The 20,844-nt window shown below is 41.4% G+C and overlaps 1 protein-coding gene across 1 annotated transcript in view; it reads right to left on the bottom strand.

The window, feature by feature from the left end:
- The window catches only part of SYTL3 (synaptotagmin like 3), a 523,043-nt gene that overhangs the window by 119,910 nt on the left and 382,289 nt on the right, over positions 1 to 20,844 (bottom strand). Inside the window, exons 11-12 of the mRNA XM_085612149.1 lie at positions 18,623 to 18,725; positions 10,499 to 10,669 (exon numbers count right to left, since the gene is read on the bottom strand). Of these exons, the coding sequence (XP_085468275.1) occupies positions 10,499 to 10,669; positions 18,623 to 18,725 (274 nt within the window). The remainder of the gene's footprint in view (positions 1 to 10,498; positions 10,670 to 18,622; positions 18,726 to 20,844) is intronic.

A 20,844-nucleotide genomic window follows, 5' to 3' on the forward strand; every position in this document is an offset into this window, starting at 1 on the left:
CAACGACATCACCCCATCGCAAGACCTCTGCAACTCCCTGGCTTCATACTTCCACAACAAGATCACGGACATACACAACAGCTTCAACAACCAACCAACGCACACCATGACCGAACAACCACCCCCCACCACCACCCTCCACGCCTGGACCCCGATCAGCACCGAAGACACCATCCGCACGATGAACTCCATCCACTCCGGATCACCGACCGACCCCTGCCCTCACCACGTCTTCAACAAGGCCGACGCTGTCATCGCACCCCACCTGCGTGACATCATCAACACATCCTTCGACACCACCATCTTCCCCGAGAGCTGGAAACACGCCGAACTCAGCGCTCTACTCAAGAAACCAACAGCGGACCCCACCGACCTCAAGAATTACCGCCCCATCTCGCTCCTCCCGTTTCCAGCCAAAGTCATCGAGAAGACCGTCAACAAGCAGATGGCCGCTTTCCTCGAGACGAACGGATCCCTCGACCCCTCACAGTCCGGCTTCCGAGCCAACCACAGCACCGAGACCGCCCTCATCGCCGCCACCGATGACATCCGAGCCCTGATGGACAACGGAGAAACAGCGGCCCTCATCCTCCTGGACCTCTCCGCGGCATTCGACACGGTCTGCCACCGCACCCTAGTACGGCACCTCAGCAACGTCGGAATCCAGGACAAGGCGCTGGAATGGATCATCTCCTTCCTCGACGGGAGAACACAGAGAGTCCGCCTACCACCGTACAAGTCAGAGGCCACCGAAGTCATCTGCGGCGTCCCCCAAGGATCATCTCTGAGCCCCACCCTCTTCAACGTCTACATGAGCCCCCTCGCGGCCATCGTACGCAAACACAACCTCAGCATAATCTCCTACGCCGACGACACCCAGCTGATCCTCTCCCTGACCAACGACCCCGCCGCCGCCAGAGCCAACCTGCACGAAGGGATGAAAGAGGTAGCCGAGTGGATGACGACCAGCCGCCTGAAACTGAACTCGGACAAGACGGAGGTCCTCATCCTGGGCTCCTCTCCCTCCGCCTGGGACGACTCCTGGTGGCCTCCCGCCCTGGGCACCGCACCCAAACCGACAGACCATGCACGCAACCTGGGCTTCATCCTGGACTCCTCCCTCTCCATGACCAGGCAAGTCAACAACGTCTCCTCGGCATGCTTCAACATCCTACGCATGCTACGGAAGATCTTCTGGTGGATCCCCACCGAGACTAGGAAGACCGTCACCCAGGCCCTCGTCACCAGCCGACTGGACTACGGCAACGCCCTCTACGCCGGTACCACCGCCAAACTCCAGAAGAGACTCCAGCGGATCCAGAACGCCTCAGCCAGACTCATCCTCGACATCCCACGAACCAGCCACATCTCCGGACATCTGAGAGACCTTCACTGGCTCCCCGTCAACAAAAGAATCACCTTCCGCCTCCTCACCCACGCACACAAAGCCCTACACGACCAAGGCCCGAGCTACCTCAACAGCCGGATCAACTTCTACGCTCCCAAACGCCACCTCCGATCAGCCAACCACGCCCTCGCCGCCGTCCCCCGCATCCGAAGAGCGACTACAGGAGGAAGGTCCTTTTCCTACCTGGCCGCCAAGACCTGGAACTCCCTCCCGACCGACCTGCGCCTGACCCAAGACCACCTCTCCTTCAGGAAGAAGCTGAAGACCTGGCTGTTCGAGCAGTAGCGGCTCCCCCCCCCCCAGCGCCTTGAGACCCTACGGGTATGTAGCGCGCTTTATAAGTGTCACTGATTGATTGATTGATTGTATTCTGAGTGTCTTTTAACATAACACTGGCTCTAGGACTGGTTAGTCAGACTCAGTTAACACCAGTATCCGTCTGAAAAAGTTGAGGGTACAGGATGATTTTGCAACAAGGCTTCTTTCTGTTCTTCTGTTTGTTCTTTCTGCACGTTATCCTTCTTCCTGCACTTTTCTTCGTCTTTGAGGACTTCTGTTGCTTCTTTCTGCATTTCTTTTTTTTCTCTCTGTGCGTTTTCTTCTTTCTTCACATGTCCTATCTCTGTAGGCATAGTTAGAAATTAGCATTTAAAAAACCTTTGAAATTCACTGAAAAAACCATAGGTTTCAGGCACGTTATAGTTAGGAATTAGCATTTAGAAAACCTTAGCAATTCACTGAAAGTTTTTTACGAGGGAAATGTCCAGCTAACTATAACATGTGTGAAACCTATGGTTTTTTAAGTGAATTTGCAAGGTTTTTTAAATGCTAATTCCTAACTATAACATGTGTGAAACCTATGGTTTTTTAAGTGAATTTGCAAGGTTTTTTAAATGCTAATTCGTAACTATAACGTGTGTGAAACCTATGGTTTTTTCAGTGAATATATATATATATATATATATATATATATATATATATATATTCACTGAAAAAACCATAGGTTTCAGGGGCGTTATAGTTAGCTGGACTTTTCAGTGTGAATGTGTGTTTTTCTGAAAATTACATATGTTTTATATATGTATATCTCAAGGTCGATGGAAGAATAAATGGGTATATAAGTGTCTAAATGGATGATTTGTTTTTGAAAAATTGGTTGTATAACTGACTGATTAAGTGTATCTTAGTGAATACATGGCTTAGTGAGTAACGTTTAAATATGTAAATATCTGTATCAGTCTCTCACTTTGTGTATAAGTGGCTGCATCGGTTGGTGAGTAGCTACATGAGTGTCTACATAGGTTATTAGTTGTTTTTTTGAGTATCCGTATGAGTGTCTGTATGGTTCGGTGGAGGGTATTACGTAGTGCATAAGTGCATGAATGAGTGACTCACTGTTTGTATGTGTTGAAGACAGCATGTGTGCAGGACTGTATGGGTGGATGAGTGTGTGCATGGGTGTGTTAGTGAGTGAATGACTGTCTCAATAGTGTCTTTATGAGTAACTACATATGTTTTAAACTAGTATATGTGACTATTGGTGTATATAAGTGAGTATATGTGAGAGTGAGAGATTGAAAGAGTTCCTGTATGAATAAGTATGTGTTTCTATAAATGATTGTTTAAAAGACTAAGTATGTGTAAGTTTCTGTAGAAGTAAGTGTGGTGGTGTGTGTATAACTGTATATGCAAGTAAATGGATGTTTGATTCTTTATTAGCATGAGTGACTATGTGTGTGAGTAACTCTATGGATGAGTGGCGTTGTGTAACAGGATGTATAGGTGTATGAGTACATATGATGAGTGAGTACATGTATGAGTGACTTTATAGGACTGAGTGGATGTGTATGTGGATCTTAGAATTACTGAATAGGTTGTTGTAACTGATATTGGTATGTCCATTGTTTTGAAATTTTTAGTTTCTATTTTTGAATGTGTGTATCAAAGGTTATATTAGGGGGAGAGGAGGTCTGCCACTCTATCACAAAGATGATGTCATCAGTGATGTCATTTGAGATGTCATCAGTGATGTCATGAGTGATGTCACTGACCATGTCATGAGTGATGTAATATGTGACGCCATCAGCAGTGCATTGCGGGCGCGCGAGTTATACTTAGCTGAACTAACTATAACGGGGGGAATTTCAATGGTTTTGTACGAGTGAAAAGTCCAGCTAACTATAACACCCCTGAAACCTATGGTTTTTTCAGTGAATATATATATATATATATATATATATATATATATATATATGTATATATATATATAATACTATATAGGATTGAACACTCATGGAATATTCAAATGATATACCAGTGGTTATATGTATATTTGTACAGTATATGCTTATTTTGCTTTCTTTAGGTGGGCCGTCTTATAACATTATCGTATGTTTTAGTGATTAGTCTATGTGCGTCATTCATTGTACCTTTGGTGTTTTTAAATTGTCCTTGAACAGTATTCAGGTTATTATTGTGGATGTTTCTTGTGACGACTTATGTTATGTCTTGTGTGATTGTTTCAGCCCTGATGAAGTTCCTCCATAGGAACGACACGCGTTGGCTGAAGGCCATTTAAAAATATTGAAACAAATAAAGGAAACTGCTGGACTTCCTTGGATGACTCTGACTCCATTCCTGGTGCACCTTAACCCCTTCAGTGCCCATGACGAGCTGGACTCGTCATGGGCTGCGGTGGCGCTGTGCCCATGACGAGTCCAGCTCGTCATGAACTCCGCCCGCTAATGCAAAGCGCGGCACTGGGCGGGGAAAGGGGCGGGCATGCAAGGGGTTAATGTCTCATGAGAATCTTTTTTTCTGGACCTCAGTAGAGCCTACCTGCGGCAGGCTCTGGAAGCGAATGCACAGGACACTAATTGGTTATAAAGAGGGATTGAGGTGCTGAACATTAGGTCAGCCGCTGTAGGGTGTGTGTTTCTACGAAAAACAGAACTATCGAAAACGTTTGAGTTGTTCCTGTGCTATAATTTTGCACATAAGCAAAAGAAACAGTTGATTGACGGAATGCCGGAAAATGCAAACATCCACCCCCAGTCACAAGGATCTGGGTTTAATCCATCATTCTTTTGCTCACCACACCACCCCAGTTTGGACCTAGCCATATGCAAATCAGTCTTGACCCTGTTCCTTGTGATGAAGGGTGATGCCCTGAAACCGGTCCCAGGATGCTTGTTTCCGGTCCAGGGAGGACCTGACTTGGCAGTTCGAGCTGGACTGTTCCCATAAGGAACAGGGTCAAGACAGCCTCTAATCAACAACATTTCTTGCCTGAGTTCTGTGTATGCAAAAGTTCTTATTGTACTATATGTGCTCTCAATTGCTCTTATCCACTACGATTTTTTGTCCCCAAGCTTTTTACTTGCGGGCATCAAGATTGTGAGGGATCAGCTTCTAATTAACTGTTAATAGATTCTCAAATTGTGAATGCCTTCCCCTTCTCGCTACATGTGTCTGTTACGTCACAGGATGGGGTTTTCAAGTTCTAGGAAGTGCTGTAAAAGCAGAAAGCTAATGCTCTCTGAGCCCTGCCTTTCTTTTAACAAGCATCATAAACACAGACAGGATCTTGCGAGAGAGGCCCTAAACCAAAAACCGTACTGCTCCCTGTCTATGTATGAATCTCACAAAGAGTACGGCTGGTTGAACTGCAACAAAGAAAAGAGAGTGGCTGTCCACAATCTTGTTGCAGTCTGGGTGTTGAACAGGGTCTTTCCACTGTTGTGCAGGGGAGAACTCTTTCAGGACAAGAACCCCCATGCACCTGAAGGTGACATTCTTCATGGAGGGAACGCAATGATGAAGAATGTCACCTTCGGGTGAGTGAGGGTTCGCGTTCTGAAAGAGGTTCTCTCCTGCACAACAGTTTAAAAAACCCCATTCAGCACCCAGACTGCAACAAAATTGTGGACAGTCACTCTCTATTCTTTGTTTTAGTTCTATCAGGCGTACTCTTTCTTTCTACAAGGTCAGGATCGTGACTTTGGTGTGAAGCCTATGACCCAGTTAATTTGACGGTGTATAATGACATCAAGGGTGTCACTCTGAAAGTGTACTAACTTGCTTTTCATCTTCCTGGCAGATTTAGTGTTTTTTAGTGGCATTAATTGAGGGAAAGATAGCAAGATGCTGGCTGGAAGGGAAGATGATCACGGATTGGGGAATGTAAACTGTAGGTGATCATGTTCACTGAATGTATAGAAAAGATCACAGGATGAAGCTGCCATTCCCCTCAAAACATGCAAATTAACAAGACCACATTGCAGAAAGAGTAACTAAGATGGCTACTGCTCCTGAGGGGTTTGAGGTAATTTTGTGAGAAAGGGTGTTTTCACAGGATCAATGCAGCAAGACAATCAATAGCACAACCCCTGGTGAATGTCTTTCTAACAGCCCCATCCTGACTGGTCCACGAGAAGGTCAGGATGAAACAGTCTGGAAGCAATTGATGTTCCTGGTTAGGTTCATGGATGTGGCTAACTGGTTTCCATGTTCTGTCCTAGAGCACTGAAACTATTTGAGGCCACCAGGTATTTCACTCATCACCTCACCCTCACCAAACCTAGAATATCTTACACCATCTTACACCCTGTATTCAGGATGTTCATTCAGCACTAACAGCAGAGGAGTTGCTGCAAGTCTAGGGTATTTATGAACTGGATTAACCAATGACATATGGACGATAACATGAATTAATAGAGAGAAAGAGGTAGAGTCAGTTTGATTATGAGTGTTCTGATGATTTCATAGAAGTTGTACCATCTATTGAGAAAGGTTGCAATGTTATTTTTATCCTTCACATGGATGTCCCTCAAGAACAGCCATAATTACAGGAGCCAGATGTCGGTGCAAGTCATAATGTTTGCTTGCATTGTGATTGGACATTCAATAGATTAGGATGGATTGGATGGAAACCAACAATTGAATGAGGGCAACTAAGAGATCATTACAAAGGAGAGAAAACAGCTAATTTGGAGCATTTTAGAAGCCAAATTACCCAAACCACAATAATGACACCCAAGGTTCTGAATCTTGCAGTAACTGATATCAATAACATTTAATTGTTTGGACCTAGTCATCAGTCTGGGGTGATGAAAAGAGGAAAGGCTTGTACTGAAGTCTTGCAGGGTCCAAAATGCATGTAAGTAATGAGAAATAAGCTGGGACCCTCGATCGGTGATAACCTTAAATGGTACCCCATGGAGATGCGCTACCACCAGTAGAAAGACTGTGTCCAATTTAGAAGTGTTGGGCAGTCCCTTCAGTGGGATAAAGACTTAACATGGACAACCACCATAAGCATCAGGTTAACCCAAATGTGAAGTTTGTAATGACACAAAAAAAATCTATGGATAAGTAGTTGTTACCATCTGTGACCTGATGGTAGCTCTTGCCTCAACCACATATTGCAACGATGACCATGTACAATTCTGTAAGTGTGACATCAATGAACACCAGAATTGCTCCTGTATAAGTTGTATAGTCTTCATCTCTCCATCGTGCCCTGTCAAGGATGATATCATTGGAGGGCTTTCTCTTGCAAAGAAACATAGAAGACTCGAGGTTCATTCATGTTGTATAGCCTTCTTTTAAGACAACCCATCCTGTGTCCAATGCTGGACGCCAATGGGTTTCTGTCTCTATCTGGGTTGTTAACACTTAAGATTTAATTTACATTGATGATTTGTGGTGGCTCTGGTGTGCGATTCTGTCACTGGGTTTAATACTCACAGCAGGATAAAACCTCAGCTTTACATTATTTTTGCTGGGATGGCACATAATGACAAAAATGTACTTGCTAAAAAACTGAGTTCACCACAGCTGTCTTGCTGGAAGCACTGTGGTGGATTTTTAAAACTACAACTTACAGTGGTGTGTGAGTTTACTGTAACTGTGTGCCTTGCCCCCAGCAGGGAATAACTTGTTTGCTTTTTTCTTATATAGCTCTTCATATTGCACTTCTGGTTGTTAGTACTGCCTAGAGGAGTATTACTGTCACCCAATTTATTGGTACTGTGAACTCGTTTTACCTTTTATCAATTTATATTTATATTGCATTTACAGAGAATGCCATGTTGCTCAATCACAGCCATTGTGTACACCTATGTCATGTTTAGGCCTACACTGTACTTGTGACTCTGATGAATTCAGCCTCTTTATTGTGTTGGCACTTGCAAGCAAGGATTCACAAATGACTAGCTCAGTGTCCAAAATGTATGTATTATCTGTATATTATCAAGGTCCTCTTGACTCATAAGGAAGCCCAGCACCTGCCAAGACAACCACTGCCTGAGTTCAAGTTTCTGTCTCATGTATCTCTTTCATTCGGATCATTTCACTGAGCCATACTACCAGTGAAAATATAGTGAAGATGCTACTTAAACTTAACGACTCGCAACCCTTTGTCAGCTAAGGCATAGAATAAATGTTTGTAATATGAGTGCGAGTGGGTAAATTGTGTGGCAATCGGATCTCAGTCTGACAGAAGCCCACCTGTAGCAACCTGCAAATATTCTGCCCATGCTAACAAAAGGCAAAACTGGGTCAAAGTAGTTGACAATGCGAGCAGATACAAATATTTGTTTCAAGGGTTGGAAACCCTTGTCAGTCTCGGGTGTCCAGCAACATCTTGCCCCTTTTCTTAATAAGCTAGTGATAGAGGGCCATAGTTGTGGAGACTGATCAATGAATGTTTGCTAGAAGTTGATGAAAGTTAAAAAGTGTTGTACTTCCTACATTGATGTTGGGGCTTCGCATTAGAGAATGGTTCCAATGTTTTTGTGTCTGTCTGAATCCCAGATGGAGTAATTATAAACCCATGTGTGGTAGCAAAGAACCATCACTTTTTCGACTTGACATATAAACATATAAACACCTAGGTTCTTGTTGTGATTGAGTAAAACAAAGGTCAAAAGTGAAGAACATGCGTTAATAACCATATTTTGCTAACTGTGCCACAGTCAATGCATGCTCTGAGTTTGCCCCCTTTTTTGATACAAGGAAAGGAAGCAAGGAATAGGGGGATGGTGGGAACTGAATGAACCCTGTTGCTGGTTTATATGAATATGCAACTTCAAGAGCTTATTCTCTTGTTCCTTCGGAGTACGTATACTGCTACATGGTATTGGGGTGGTTGACTGAAGCTTTTTTTTAGCAATGACAGTACATGTAAGAAGGTAGGGTACTCGCAATACCCTGCACTTCTCTTGTACAAGATATCTCTGTAGTAATAGTATGGTTCGGAGTTGTCTGCACTTGTAGTAATTAAGCTCTGGAATACACAATGCAGGTATGGGGCATTGCTCAATGAATGACATTGTTCCACACAGCAAAAAGTGTCAACAGCGACTGCTCTTTGTTGTCATTCAATTCTGAGGATGAGTTGCTTTGAGCATTGTATCCATGGGATCGCTCAGAATTGTGGTTTGTTGATCAGATCAAAAAGTGGCTATTGGGAATGTTGGCAAACTATGGTCACTTGTAACAGGGAGTTTTTAAATACTGCTCGAGTGGAGACAATAACACCACAGCTGGACTGACGGCCTGTACTGCCAATGGCACAATGGTTGCAGGTCTTCTGTAGTAGGTTAGGCAAAAGATACTTGACGGCCTTCGTGGTGGTCTACGAGGAAGAGTAAAGTTAACGTCTGGACCTTGTGTCATTCCAATAATCTTGCAGAATCAGAGTTAATTAGGGTTGTATTCTATGCCAGTACTGTGATGACACGGTGATCAGGGCTTGGGATTCAGATTCTCCCTGTTACTATGCCTGGTTGCCATTCTGATTTACAGCCAAAGCCAACCCTGGGGTGACACATTGAAAAGATAATTGAAGGCTATTGATTGTCTATTGTGCTTCAGAGACTTATTTCAAGTTGTAGTAATTTATACACAATGCACCTATTTGGGGAATTGTGCACAGACATAAACTAACCTACTGTTCCCTGACATACTCCCTTCAGAACCACCTCTGAACTGTCTGTAGCCCTGGCCCCAATATTGCCTCATAATACAAATATTTATACACCTACTCCTCTGCTGGGTTGATCTGTGACTATAGCGCAATACCTCTTAAAATTTGCATAACATTTCTGCTATTCAGAGCAGATCTTGGTTTCCTGTTCCTCATGAAGGTAACATTTGCGCCTTGAAGCCATCTTGTGTCAGTGTTCGGTCGGACTCCCATTGACATCAATGGGAGCCTGTGTTCCGACCGACAACACAGGCTTCCATTGGAAAAAGAAGTGGTTGTAGAAAACCTTGCACCCTATCGCAGGCACCCCATGGTGCCTGCCACACCATGCATGATTGTAAAGAGGGGTCCCATGGGTACCCCACCCCCACGGGCCTCAACCAGAGGACCCCGGGTGAAGGGGAGTTTGCTACGGGCCCCCAAAGTAAGTTTACAACAGCCTTTTCATGTCAGACATACCAATTCGGAAAGGCTGTCCAATCTGACATCGTAATACGTTGGTCAAAAACACGGGCCATAGACCTGTACGATTCAGCTGCGACCGACTCCCTATGCAAACCTTCTGGCTCAAATGTGTACAGCTACTGAAATTCACCAGTTATAGTTATGAACATACATAAGTCAATTCATGGCATCTGCTATGCACAGAACACCAGTTTTTCAATAGCACAGACACACAAAAACAGTTAACAGAAAAACAACATGGTGGACACAGTGAGTTACGGCATGTGTTGTGTGCGTTCATTAAGATCTTCAATGAACACCATTTATTGAAGTCCAACCAAATTTAAAAGGCAAAGAAACAAGGAATTTACAAAAAAAATCCCCCAAATAAAACAAAAATAAAATAAAATCTCTTTAAAAACAGGTGAATAAAGGTACTGCACTAAATGCTGTCTTCGGAATGAGAAAGAAGCAATGCTGTCTAATGGTATAAACATACATGCTTCTGGGTTTTTAACAAGTAGTTAAGTTCAGTAAGAACGACAAGCAAGTGATGTTTATTGCCAAGCTACACATCATTTCAATATATAAGTATGCAGGTGGCTGGGTGAAAGTCAAATTATCGGAGAAAAAAAGAACCTGTGTTTTGCACTTGCCTGTGCTTTCAGCTGGTACCAGCTGAATGACTGTGAGGAATTGTCTTCAAAGTCCCAAGACTCGAGCGGGATCAGCACCTCTCCAAGGAAGACTTTGCGCCTCAGCGTCCCCGCGTGCCACACCGAGATCTGCAGCATTCGAGTCTCCAGCAAGCAATAATCGATACTGTACTGTAAGATCGCAGGAAATTGGTTACAACTGATAATAAACACAAGACATTCCCCAATGGGCTACGTTATTCCACAGGCTGTTAACTGAATTAGCACAGTCCCTATCAACACCAGACAGACAGACAGGATGACAGAGAGAGTGAAATAGGGCGAGAGAATGTGGTCTCTGTTGTGGTCACCACACCGGAGGAAAGGCATCCCTGTTACTGGTAAAGCTTGAATGAGCATCTTAGGGATAGGCATGTGTTCAAGTTTCTCCTAGTGAAATTATATATTATGGGTATTGTGCATGCACAATGACAATTTAGAGGTTTGTGTGTTTATGGGCTGCATGTTGTCCCTCAATGTGGCAAATGTTGCGGTATGTGTGCTACCCTTCACTTAGTTGTGCACTGACAGAAAGCACCTCATGACCACTGGTCAGAATCTATTGTTTGGTGTGAAAGGACAATGTTCTACCAAAATAATACAATAAAAAGTAAGTTAAGACCACTCAAACTCTGACGGAGGCTGCAACTGAAAGTCCGTTAAAAGGCAGCTGTAGCCATGTTTTGTTGCATGTGGTGCGATGCAAGAGTGGTGTGCTCCAAACATGATCTTTGAACTGGGGCTGGAGTCCTGGTAGATTGAACAAGTTTAGATGAGTTTTGTGCACAACATGAGTGATATAGCTAAATAGGTTGAATTGAGAAAATTGAGAAATATAAGAATGAACATTGTCTGCAGATACAATTATAAATCGATGTTTACCTTGTACAAATGTTTCAATCATGAAATGAACATACATAAAATAAAAATATATCTACTTTTATGCATTCCGTCATAACATACTTCCCAATAGACACTATACAAAAATTCAATGATGAACGTTTGGACGAGAGGATATCAAAAACCCAATTAAAATTATTTGACTGATCCAGATACGTAAAAAAAAAAAACTCTCACCACACAGGCATAATAATGATTATAGAAATTCTCCATGGTTCTGTTTATGTAGAGAATTAAATAAAGATAGACTTGATGCTCTATAAGTGGTAATGAATCTTCCTATGTCTACAACCTGGGTATGTACGACAACTTCCAGCTTCCACGCAAAAGAGGTTTGCCAGCTTCTCGGAATCTATGACTGGTATTAAGAGTCTCTGCTGTCTGAATTCCTGATAAGTGGCAACCACATACGTGAGGGCTTCTAGTGTTTGCAGAAATTGGGTCCTAAAACTTCATGCTGAGATGCCTCTCATGTCTAAAACGTGGTTAGTCTAAATATCGAGTTTTAAATGTCGACCTACAAGTATATCGAGTTGTTAATATCGTAGGTAAAAAATATCGAAGTCAAGAATATCGATGGACAGAATATCGACCCCAAGGTAAGTATTATCGAAGTTAATAATATCGAAGTCATTAATATAGATGTAAGTAATATCGTAATGAAAAATTTCGATGTCAATAATATCGATATTTTATTAGTGTAATGTATTTTAATATGTATTTTATTTGTATGTTAAAGATTATTGTAATGTATTTTAATACATTTAAAAATAAATGTTTAGAGATTAATAATTATTTAAAATATAATTTAGCGTTTTAGTATCAGAGCGGGTTGTGGGTTTATGGGGGAATAGGGTGGGAAGTAATTTAATTATAATTAATTAATTAATATGTATTGTTTAATTGGTATTTATGATTAATTAATTGTTAATTAATTACTAATTGTAAATTAAATATATTAATTGATTAATTAATTGTTAATTAATTATTAATTGTAAATTAATTTTATTAATTGGTTAATTATATAAGTTATAATTAGTTTAATATTAATATTTATTTATTGGTATTGTTAATTAATTAATTGTTAATTACTAATTAATTGGTGATTTAATTTTATTAAGTGATTAATTGATGATTAAATTAATTATGTGAATTTTTATGTGCAGTGGGTTGTGGGTTTATAGGGGAATAGGGTGGGATGTAATTAAATTCAAATAATTACTGATAATTTTTATTTATTTGTAATTAATAAGAATTAATTGTTAATTAATTATTAATTGGTAATTAATTGGTATTAGTACGTTAAATATAGTAAATATAAATAATTTATTATTTCATGTTATTTGTTGTTATTGCTAATTAATGTATTGTTAATTAATAATTAATTTGTGAATAATTGTAATTTGGTAGTTAATATGTATAAATTAGTAAATAATAAGTATATTAATTATAAAGAATGTATTATTAATTGTAAATAATAGAGAAACTGATATTTAAATGTATTGTGTATTTTGTATGTGTAGTGTGTTGTGTGTTAAAGGGGGAATAGTGTGGGATGTAATTTAAAGTTATTTATATAAATATTTATTTTAAATAATTGGTATTTAAGAATTAATATTTTGTAAATTAATTATTAATATGCTATTTTTTTATAACTAATTATTTAATTGGTTATTATGTTTATAGAATCCCTATGCTATCCAGTGCTTTCCCAACTGTTTTACTATCTGGAGTAGGAATAGTAATTTTTACCCCTACGCTATCCAGCGCTTTTCCTACTGTTGCACTCTCTGGAGTTGGAATAGTAATTTTTACCCCTACGCTATCCAGCGCTTTCCCTACTGTTTCACTTACTGGAGTGGGAATATTAATTTGTACCCCTACGCTATACAGCGTTTTCACTACTGTTGCACTCTCTGGAGTGGGAATAGTAATTTTTACCCCTACGCTATCCAACGCTTTCCCTACTGTTGGACTCACTGGAGTGGGAATAGTAATTTTTACTCCTACGCTATCCAACGTTTTCCCTACTATTGCACTCTCTGGAGTTGGAATAGTAATTTTTTTCCCTACGCTATCCAACACTTTCCCTACTGTTGCACTCTCTGGAGTGGGAATAGTAATTTTTACCCTTACGCTATCCAACGCTTTCCCTACTATTGCACTCTTGGGAGTTGGAATAGTAATTTTTACCCCTACGCTATCCAGCGCTTTCCCTACTGTTGCACTCTTTGGAGTTGGAATAGTAATTTTTACCCCTACGCTATCCAGCGCTTTCCCTACTGTTTCACTTACTGGAGTGGGAATAGTAATTTGTACCCCTACGCTCTCCAACGCTTTCCCTACTGTTGCACTCTCTGGAGTTGGAATAGTAATGTTTACCCCTACACTATCCAGCACTTTTCCTACTGTTGCACTCTCTGGAGTTGGAACAGTAATTTTTACCCCTACGCTATCCAGCGCTTTCCCTACTGTTTCACTTACTGGAGTGGGAATAGTAATTTTTACCCCTACGCTATCCAGCGCTTTCCCTACTGTTTCAGTTACTGGAGTGGGAATAGTAATTTGTACCCCTACGCTATCCAGCGTTTTCACTACTGTTGCACTCTCTGGAGTGGGAATAGTAATTTTTACCCCTACGCTATCCAACGCTTTCCCTACTGTTGGACTCACTGGAGTGGGAATAGTAATTTTTACTCCTACGCTATCCAACGTTTTCCCTACTATTGCACTCTCTGGAGTTGGAATAGTAATTTTTTTCCCTACGCTATCCAACACTTTCCCTACTGTTGCACTCTCTGGAGTGGGAATAGTAATTTTTACCCTTACGCTATCCAACGCTTTCCCTACTATTGCACTCTCTGGAGTTGGAATAGTAATTTTTACCCCTACGCTATCCAACGCTTTCCCTACTGTTGCACTCTTTGGAGTTGGATTAGTAATTTTTACCCCTACGCTATCCAGCACTTTCCCTACTGTTTCACTTACTGGAGTGGGAATAGTAATTTGTACCCCTACGCTATCCAACGCTTTCCCTACTGTTGCACTCTCTGGAGTTGGAATAGTAATTTTTACCCCTACGCTATCCAGCGTTTTCACTGCTGTTGCACTCTCTGGTGTGGGAATAGTAATTTTTACCCCTATGCTATGCAATGTTTTCCCTACTGTTGCACTCATTGGAGTGGGAATAGTAATTTTTACTCCTAAGCTATCCAGCGTTTTCACTACTGTTGCACTCTCTGGAGTGGGAATAGTAATTTTTACCCCTACGCTATCCAACGCTTTCCCTACTGTTGGACTCACTGGAGTGGGAATAGTAATTTTTACCACTATGCTATCCAGTGGTTTCCCTACTGTTGCATTCTCTGTAGTTGGAATAGTAATTTTTTTCCCTACGCTATCCAACACTTTCCCTACTGTTGCACTCTCTGGAATGGGAATAGTAATTTTTACCCTTACGCTATCCAACGCTTTCCCTACTATTGCACTCTCTGGAGTTGGAATAGTAATTGTTACCCCTACGCTATCCAACGCTTTCCCTACTGTTGCACTCTTTGGAGTTGGAATAGTCATTTTTACCCCTACGCTATCCAACGTTTTCCCTACTGTTGCACTCTCTGGAGTGGGAATAGTAATTTTTACCTTTACGCTATCCAACGCTTTCCCTACTATTGCACTCTCTGGAGTTGGAATAGTAATTTTAACCCTATGCTATCCAACGCTTTCCCTACTGTTGCACTCTTTGGAGTTGGAATAGTCATTTTTACCCCTACGGTATCCAACATTTTCCTTACTGTTGTTTTTGTTGGGGTTGGACTAGTAGTTTTATTGTGTCTGATATTTAATATGTTTTGTATTATTTTTGCTATTGTAATATATCATTAATAATAAAAATTATTCACATTAAAAATATTGATTATTATTTGCTATATGTAATTATTAAATATTTATTAATGTTATTGTTTTATGTGTATAGATGTATTGGTAATTTTTAAAAACATTTAATAATTTATACGTTACAGAAATTATTATTAAAATTAATTATTAAGTAAGTATATATATTATATATTATATGTATATGTTTAATTAAAGTTTTATTAAATTATATATATTAATTATACATTTTAAATATTATACAATATATTTAATTATGTTTATTTAATTTCTAAGTATAATTTGGTTTATTTTACATATATTTTTAAAGTAAAAGAAAAACAATATTTTTAATAACGATATTTTTGGCATCGATATTTAATTTTCGATATTTTTGTACTTACCATGTTGTAGATAGGATGTCGATATTCTTGACATCGATATTTTTGTTGCGATATATTTGTAGGTCGATTTTCTGTCTGTCGAAATTATGTCATACAACCGTCTAAAACATGGTCTACTTTACTGTGATCCATATAGTCAATCTTGGCCCACCTTTACTGACTCTCAGAGCCATTGCTATATCAGTGGGGCTTCCAGTAAGAAAAGAAATGTGCTAGTGATTGGTACTACCTTGAGGTGCGGTCTAGTGATCATGCATTTCCTTTGCTCAGTCCTGCCTGAGCTTGACTAGCCTAGTGAAAAGGAGGCAACCTGAGTTCAGCCTAGAAAGACAGGATGCACTGCAAGTGTCTGCAGTTGAGATGTGTGTATGAATGTAGGTGAGCGCATGTCGCCTACAGGTTCAGTAAGCAAGCAAAATGATTTATGTGAGATTGAGCGGGACACTGGCCAACAAAGTGCAACACACATACTAAGCAAAAAATAAACAATACAGCACAGGAATATTTCCTGTGCCTGGAAGAAACAGACTAAGCAAAAAGCAACTTGTGGAGTGCCACAGAAGGTCCAGTGATTTATAGATTGTCTGAGGTTTATGATTATATCACACAGGAATGCAAGTCTAATTGATCCCTAGAGATCCCAAAAAAAGTTTCTGCTGGGTGAGATGTTAAGAATGTGTACTGGTTGGAAGATAGTGAAGCAGCACTTTCAAAAGAATGGGTGATGAGAGGTTTGAGGTGCTTCTTGTGAGGATTGACAACCATGCAGTGTCTCTAGTGAGAGATTGCTTGCTGGTCTCCTGAAGATGGCAGGGGTGAAAGCCAAGGTCAGGGAAACGCAGTAATCACAATTTGAGCACAGTAACTCCTTTAAAAGTCAAAGTTTTTAAGCAAGAGCTCTAGTTCTTCCTCAGAGATCGGATGTTGTGCCACCGGGATGGACTGTCTGTTCCCCCTTTTGAGGGGCAACAGAGCTTTCCTTTGGGATCTCACCTACAGTGGTGGGGAAAACATAATATTCTTACAGGCATTTTGTTTAAGTAGAATTGAATACCTTGAAGATGCATGGCTGCAGGCATTAGTGGCACAGATTGTGTATGAAGAAACCTGGTCCCCTGCCTGCAACCTGAAGAGCAGAAAAAACATGAATGTTTGACCCTTTAGGCTCTACTATTCCCAGAATGTCAGAGGAGAGGTTGTATGATGGACCCACGCATGCCTTTACAATGTGGGCATTACAACAAACGCTTCATTAGCATGCGTTCCTTTAGCACACAAGTCATTACAACAACTTTCCTTAGGGAAGCGCTGGACTTTGCAATAGTATAATTTACAATTCCAACTCCAGTCTGGGAAACAGTAGGGAAAGTTTTGGACTTCAAATCCAACAACTGTCCAACAACGCGTTCCCTAAAGCAAGTCGTTGTAATGACTTGTGTGCTGAAGGAACGCGTGGTAACGACGTGTTCGTTGTAGTGCCTGCGTTGTAATGGCACTGCGTTGTTTAGACTGCGTGGGAGAGGATGTTTCTACAGAAGAGACAGCGTATCTTTGTGAAAAAAGAGAAGCTGGGAACAGTGGTTACCAAGTTTACCACAGGGAGCACCTGTCTTCTGGGAAGACCAGTGTTTTGGTGATGTCAGTAGGGTGACATAGCAAGGAGGATCATTCTGGAACACTCAATGCCATTTCCACATGTTGAAAATTAAGTTGAGGTGTGAAGTATAGAGACAACCTACGCAGACCACTACCTTGAAAAGCTTATGGGTCCCTTCCTGAAAGGAATAAGCAGGAGCTACCTTGAACCTAAATTGGAGTATTCCTGGCAGGTCTGGTGCAGAAGAAGTACATGTTGCTCCATGAGCAGGCCACTGCCCCGTCGCTGGCTTACATGGCCGACAGATGATGTTGGGGTCTCCTCTCACCTTGATATTTGATGGTCAGGGAGGCTCCTAACACTGATGGTGCATGATGCCCACACTCTGACCAACTTGGGAACTAGGGGTAACAGTGCTATCTTTTGATCTATAGCCTCGATTTGGGGCTCGGAAGATAATGGCTCCTTGATGGTGGAACCACACGCCTTCACCCTGGATTCAAGATTTCCTTCACTTTGTCTGCTGAAGTGAGCCAGAGGGGACAAAGAACACCAGGAGTGGAAGACAAAACCTTTCCAGCCCCTCTGACCTCAACAAGGCTTCTCACCCTTGGAATGGGGAACTCATGCAGTTACTATGGAGACGTGCACAAACTGGCTCCATCCTGCGACATGGGGGGAGAAAAACCTGGTGAAACTCGACTTCCCCAGTCCTTCTTTTTTCATGGGACTCTCAGAGGCATGGGTAGAGTCAGCAGACATATAACACGCTCTTTAAGTGATCTACAACCAGGGCCACTCAAATTATGAGGTAATGGAGGACCGAATTATCTGTCAGTGTTGACCAAATTATGTGGTGGGAAAATGCACAGTTTGGGCTATAATAGGGTACATTCTATGGCAGAATTAATACCATATTAAGTAACTATTATACACATAAATACATTCCGGTCAAGAGGTTTCACCTACTTAGCACCGTGTTAACGTCTGCATAAAGCAATCACTGACTGACAAGTGACCAGTTAATCTCTACAAATTATGTGGCAGATGATGAATTATATGTCTAGTGTGTTACATCCATGATTAAACTGGCAACAGAATCACTTGACCTTCTCTTATACATTGACGTGGCAGAAAGTGACCAAAGTTTCGAGCTAAAGAACAAATAAATGTGATGGCCAAAGTGGTGGTTTCATAAAACAAATTTCGACTTCACTGATTGAGGTTCAGGTCATTACTTAGAAATAGGATTTTGTCATTCAACCGATCTATCTAAGAAAGTATTCACATAATCCAACTCTGGATGTGTACCTTTAAGATTTCATAGAAGGATGGGTCCACTGTGTTCTTTTTGAGACTTGTCTTCTGTTTACTCTGGGGAGATTTATCAGGGAGCAAGTATATCTTTACATACCTAGGAAGATAAGCATGGGAGAGAGAGAGGATGAGAAGTGTGAAACAGAGAGAGAAAGAGGATGAAAGAGAGAACGACAGGAAAAGAGAGCGAGAGCAAGCGAAAGAGACAGATTGAGGGAGGTAGAGGGAGACAGTTATTAGATGTTGGGATTAAACAATGCATTTGAGAACAAAATATATTGCTTCATGTCCTACATCCCACTACGACATGGCTGACTAGATGCACCTTTCACATAATGTAAGGATCCATTGATCTCACACAGATACTTTGGCAAGCAGTTACAAAAACTACACACATACACAGTAAAGGTAATAGGAAGATGTCATTTGTCTTTTATTTTTTGTTTTCCCCCAGAAACTGTACAACATCTCCTATCAATCTAAACGCCATTTCCTCCAAACTATAGCTCACGATAGTGATCACTGGACAATCTACACATTAAGATTTCATAGAAGGATGGGTCCACTGTGTTCTTTTTGAGACTTGTCTTCTGTTTACTCTGGGGAGATTTATCAGGGAGCAAGTATATCTTTACATACCTAGGAAGATAAGCATGGGAGAGAGAGAGGATGAGAAGTGTGAAACAGAGAGAGAAAGAGGATGAAAGAGAGAACGACAGGAAAAGAGAGCGAGAGCAAGCGAAAGAGACAGATTGAGGGAGGTAGAGGGAGACAGTTATTAGATGTTGGGATTAAACAATGCATTTGAGAACAAAATATATTGCTTCATGTCCTACATCCCACTACGACATGGCTGACTAGATGCACCTTTCACATAATGTAAGGATCCATTGATCTCACACAGATACTTTGGCAAGCAGTTACAAAAACTACACACATACACAGTAAAGGTAATAGGAAGATGTCATTTGTCTTTTATTTTTTGTTTTCCCCCAGAAACTGTTCAACATCTCCTATCAATCTAAACGCCATTTCCTCCAAACTATAGCTCACGATAGTGATCACTGGACAATCTACACATTGTGTCGGGCTGGAGATCTGTAATAGGACATGAGGACCAGGAGAAGAGCAATAAACTTATTGAAAGTACGCAAATAAGAAAAAGAAACCAAGGTGGAGCTCCTCAGCGACATCTACCAGATTCCAGAATGTGTTCCTCTCTGTGCATTCCAACCACCATGGCGGCTCGAACAGCCATCCGCTTCCCTCCCGAAATTTGAGGACCTGATTCCCAAAAAAGTTGTACTTTCGCACATGTAGATGTACTCCCATGCACGAGGGCAAATGTACATCTTTTGGGAATTTACAAACATTCTCAACAGTATGCCTGGAACTCCCAGAGACCCCTGCAAAAGGTAGGTGTGGGTTATTCCTATTTTCACCCTGGAAGGCGCATCACTCTTTGGTGAAGTAAATCTCCAACTAGTTCCAGTGTAGGAAACGATCATACAAGAAGTTTGTGAATGTCAACAAACTCAGTTTTTGTCCGTTTTATCAAGCTCTCACAGCAATCCATGTCTTGACCCTAGTATTCCCTACCCCGAGGGTAGGGTTTACTATTTTGTAATTGTGTGATGTTGTGGCAAACAATTTCACAGCAGTTAGTATTTATGCCAGGCAGGTATTCTTTTGTGGAAAGCTGTTGGGTGTAAATTGAGCCATTCTCAGTGATGAGCAACTTTCAATCTGCAAAGCGCTTAGTACCACAATTGTTAGAGCATTAAAGCACATACAGCTTGCATGGATTTACAGATGCTAGTTCAAACACATCCGAAAAGGATGTAGACCTTGCTACTAAAAACTACTATTACTGACAAATAAAAGCTCAAGCTGGCAAAAGTTGAGGGCAGTGGCGTAACACAGGCCCCCTGCAGCCCCCGTGGTGCGGGGGGGACAAACTCCAGGGGGCCAACTCAACACATTACTCTGGCCAGGAGTGCCTGATTGAGTACATAGGGGGCACCTCCACGTACCTTGCAGTGTGCTTCCTCAAGTTTTGTTCCGCCAGTGGTTGGCAGGGCTGGACTGGGAACCAGAACCGGCCCTGGAAAACTGCTCGGCCAGCCACAAGAAGGGGGGGGAGAGGGGTGAAGCTGAGCTGTTTGTTAGGGCCGGTTTGGGCCGATTTTGTTACAGGGGGCCGATATTGCTGGCCC

The sequence above is a fragment of the Triturus cristatus genome, chromosome 6, assembly GCF_964204655.1.
Source record: "Triturus cristatus chromosome 6, aTriCri1.1, whole genome shotgun sequence".
NCBI lineage: Eukaryota > Metazoa > Chordata > Amphibia > Caudata > Salamandridae > Triturus > Triturus cristatus.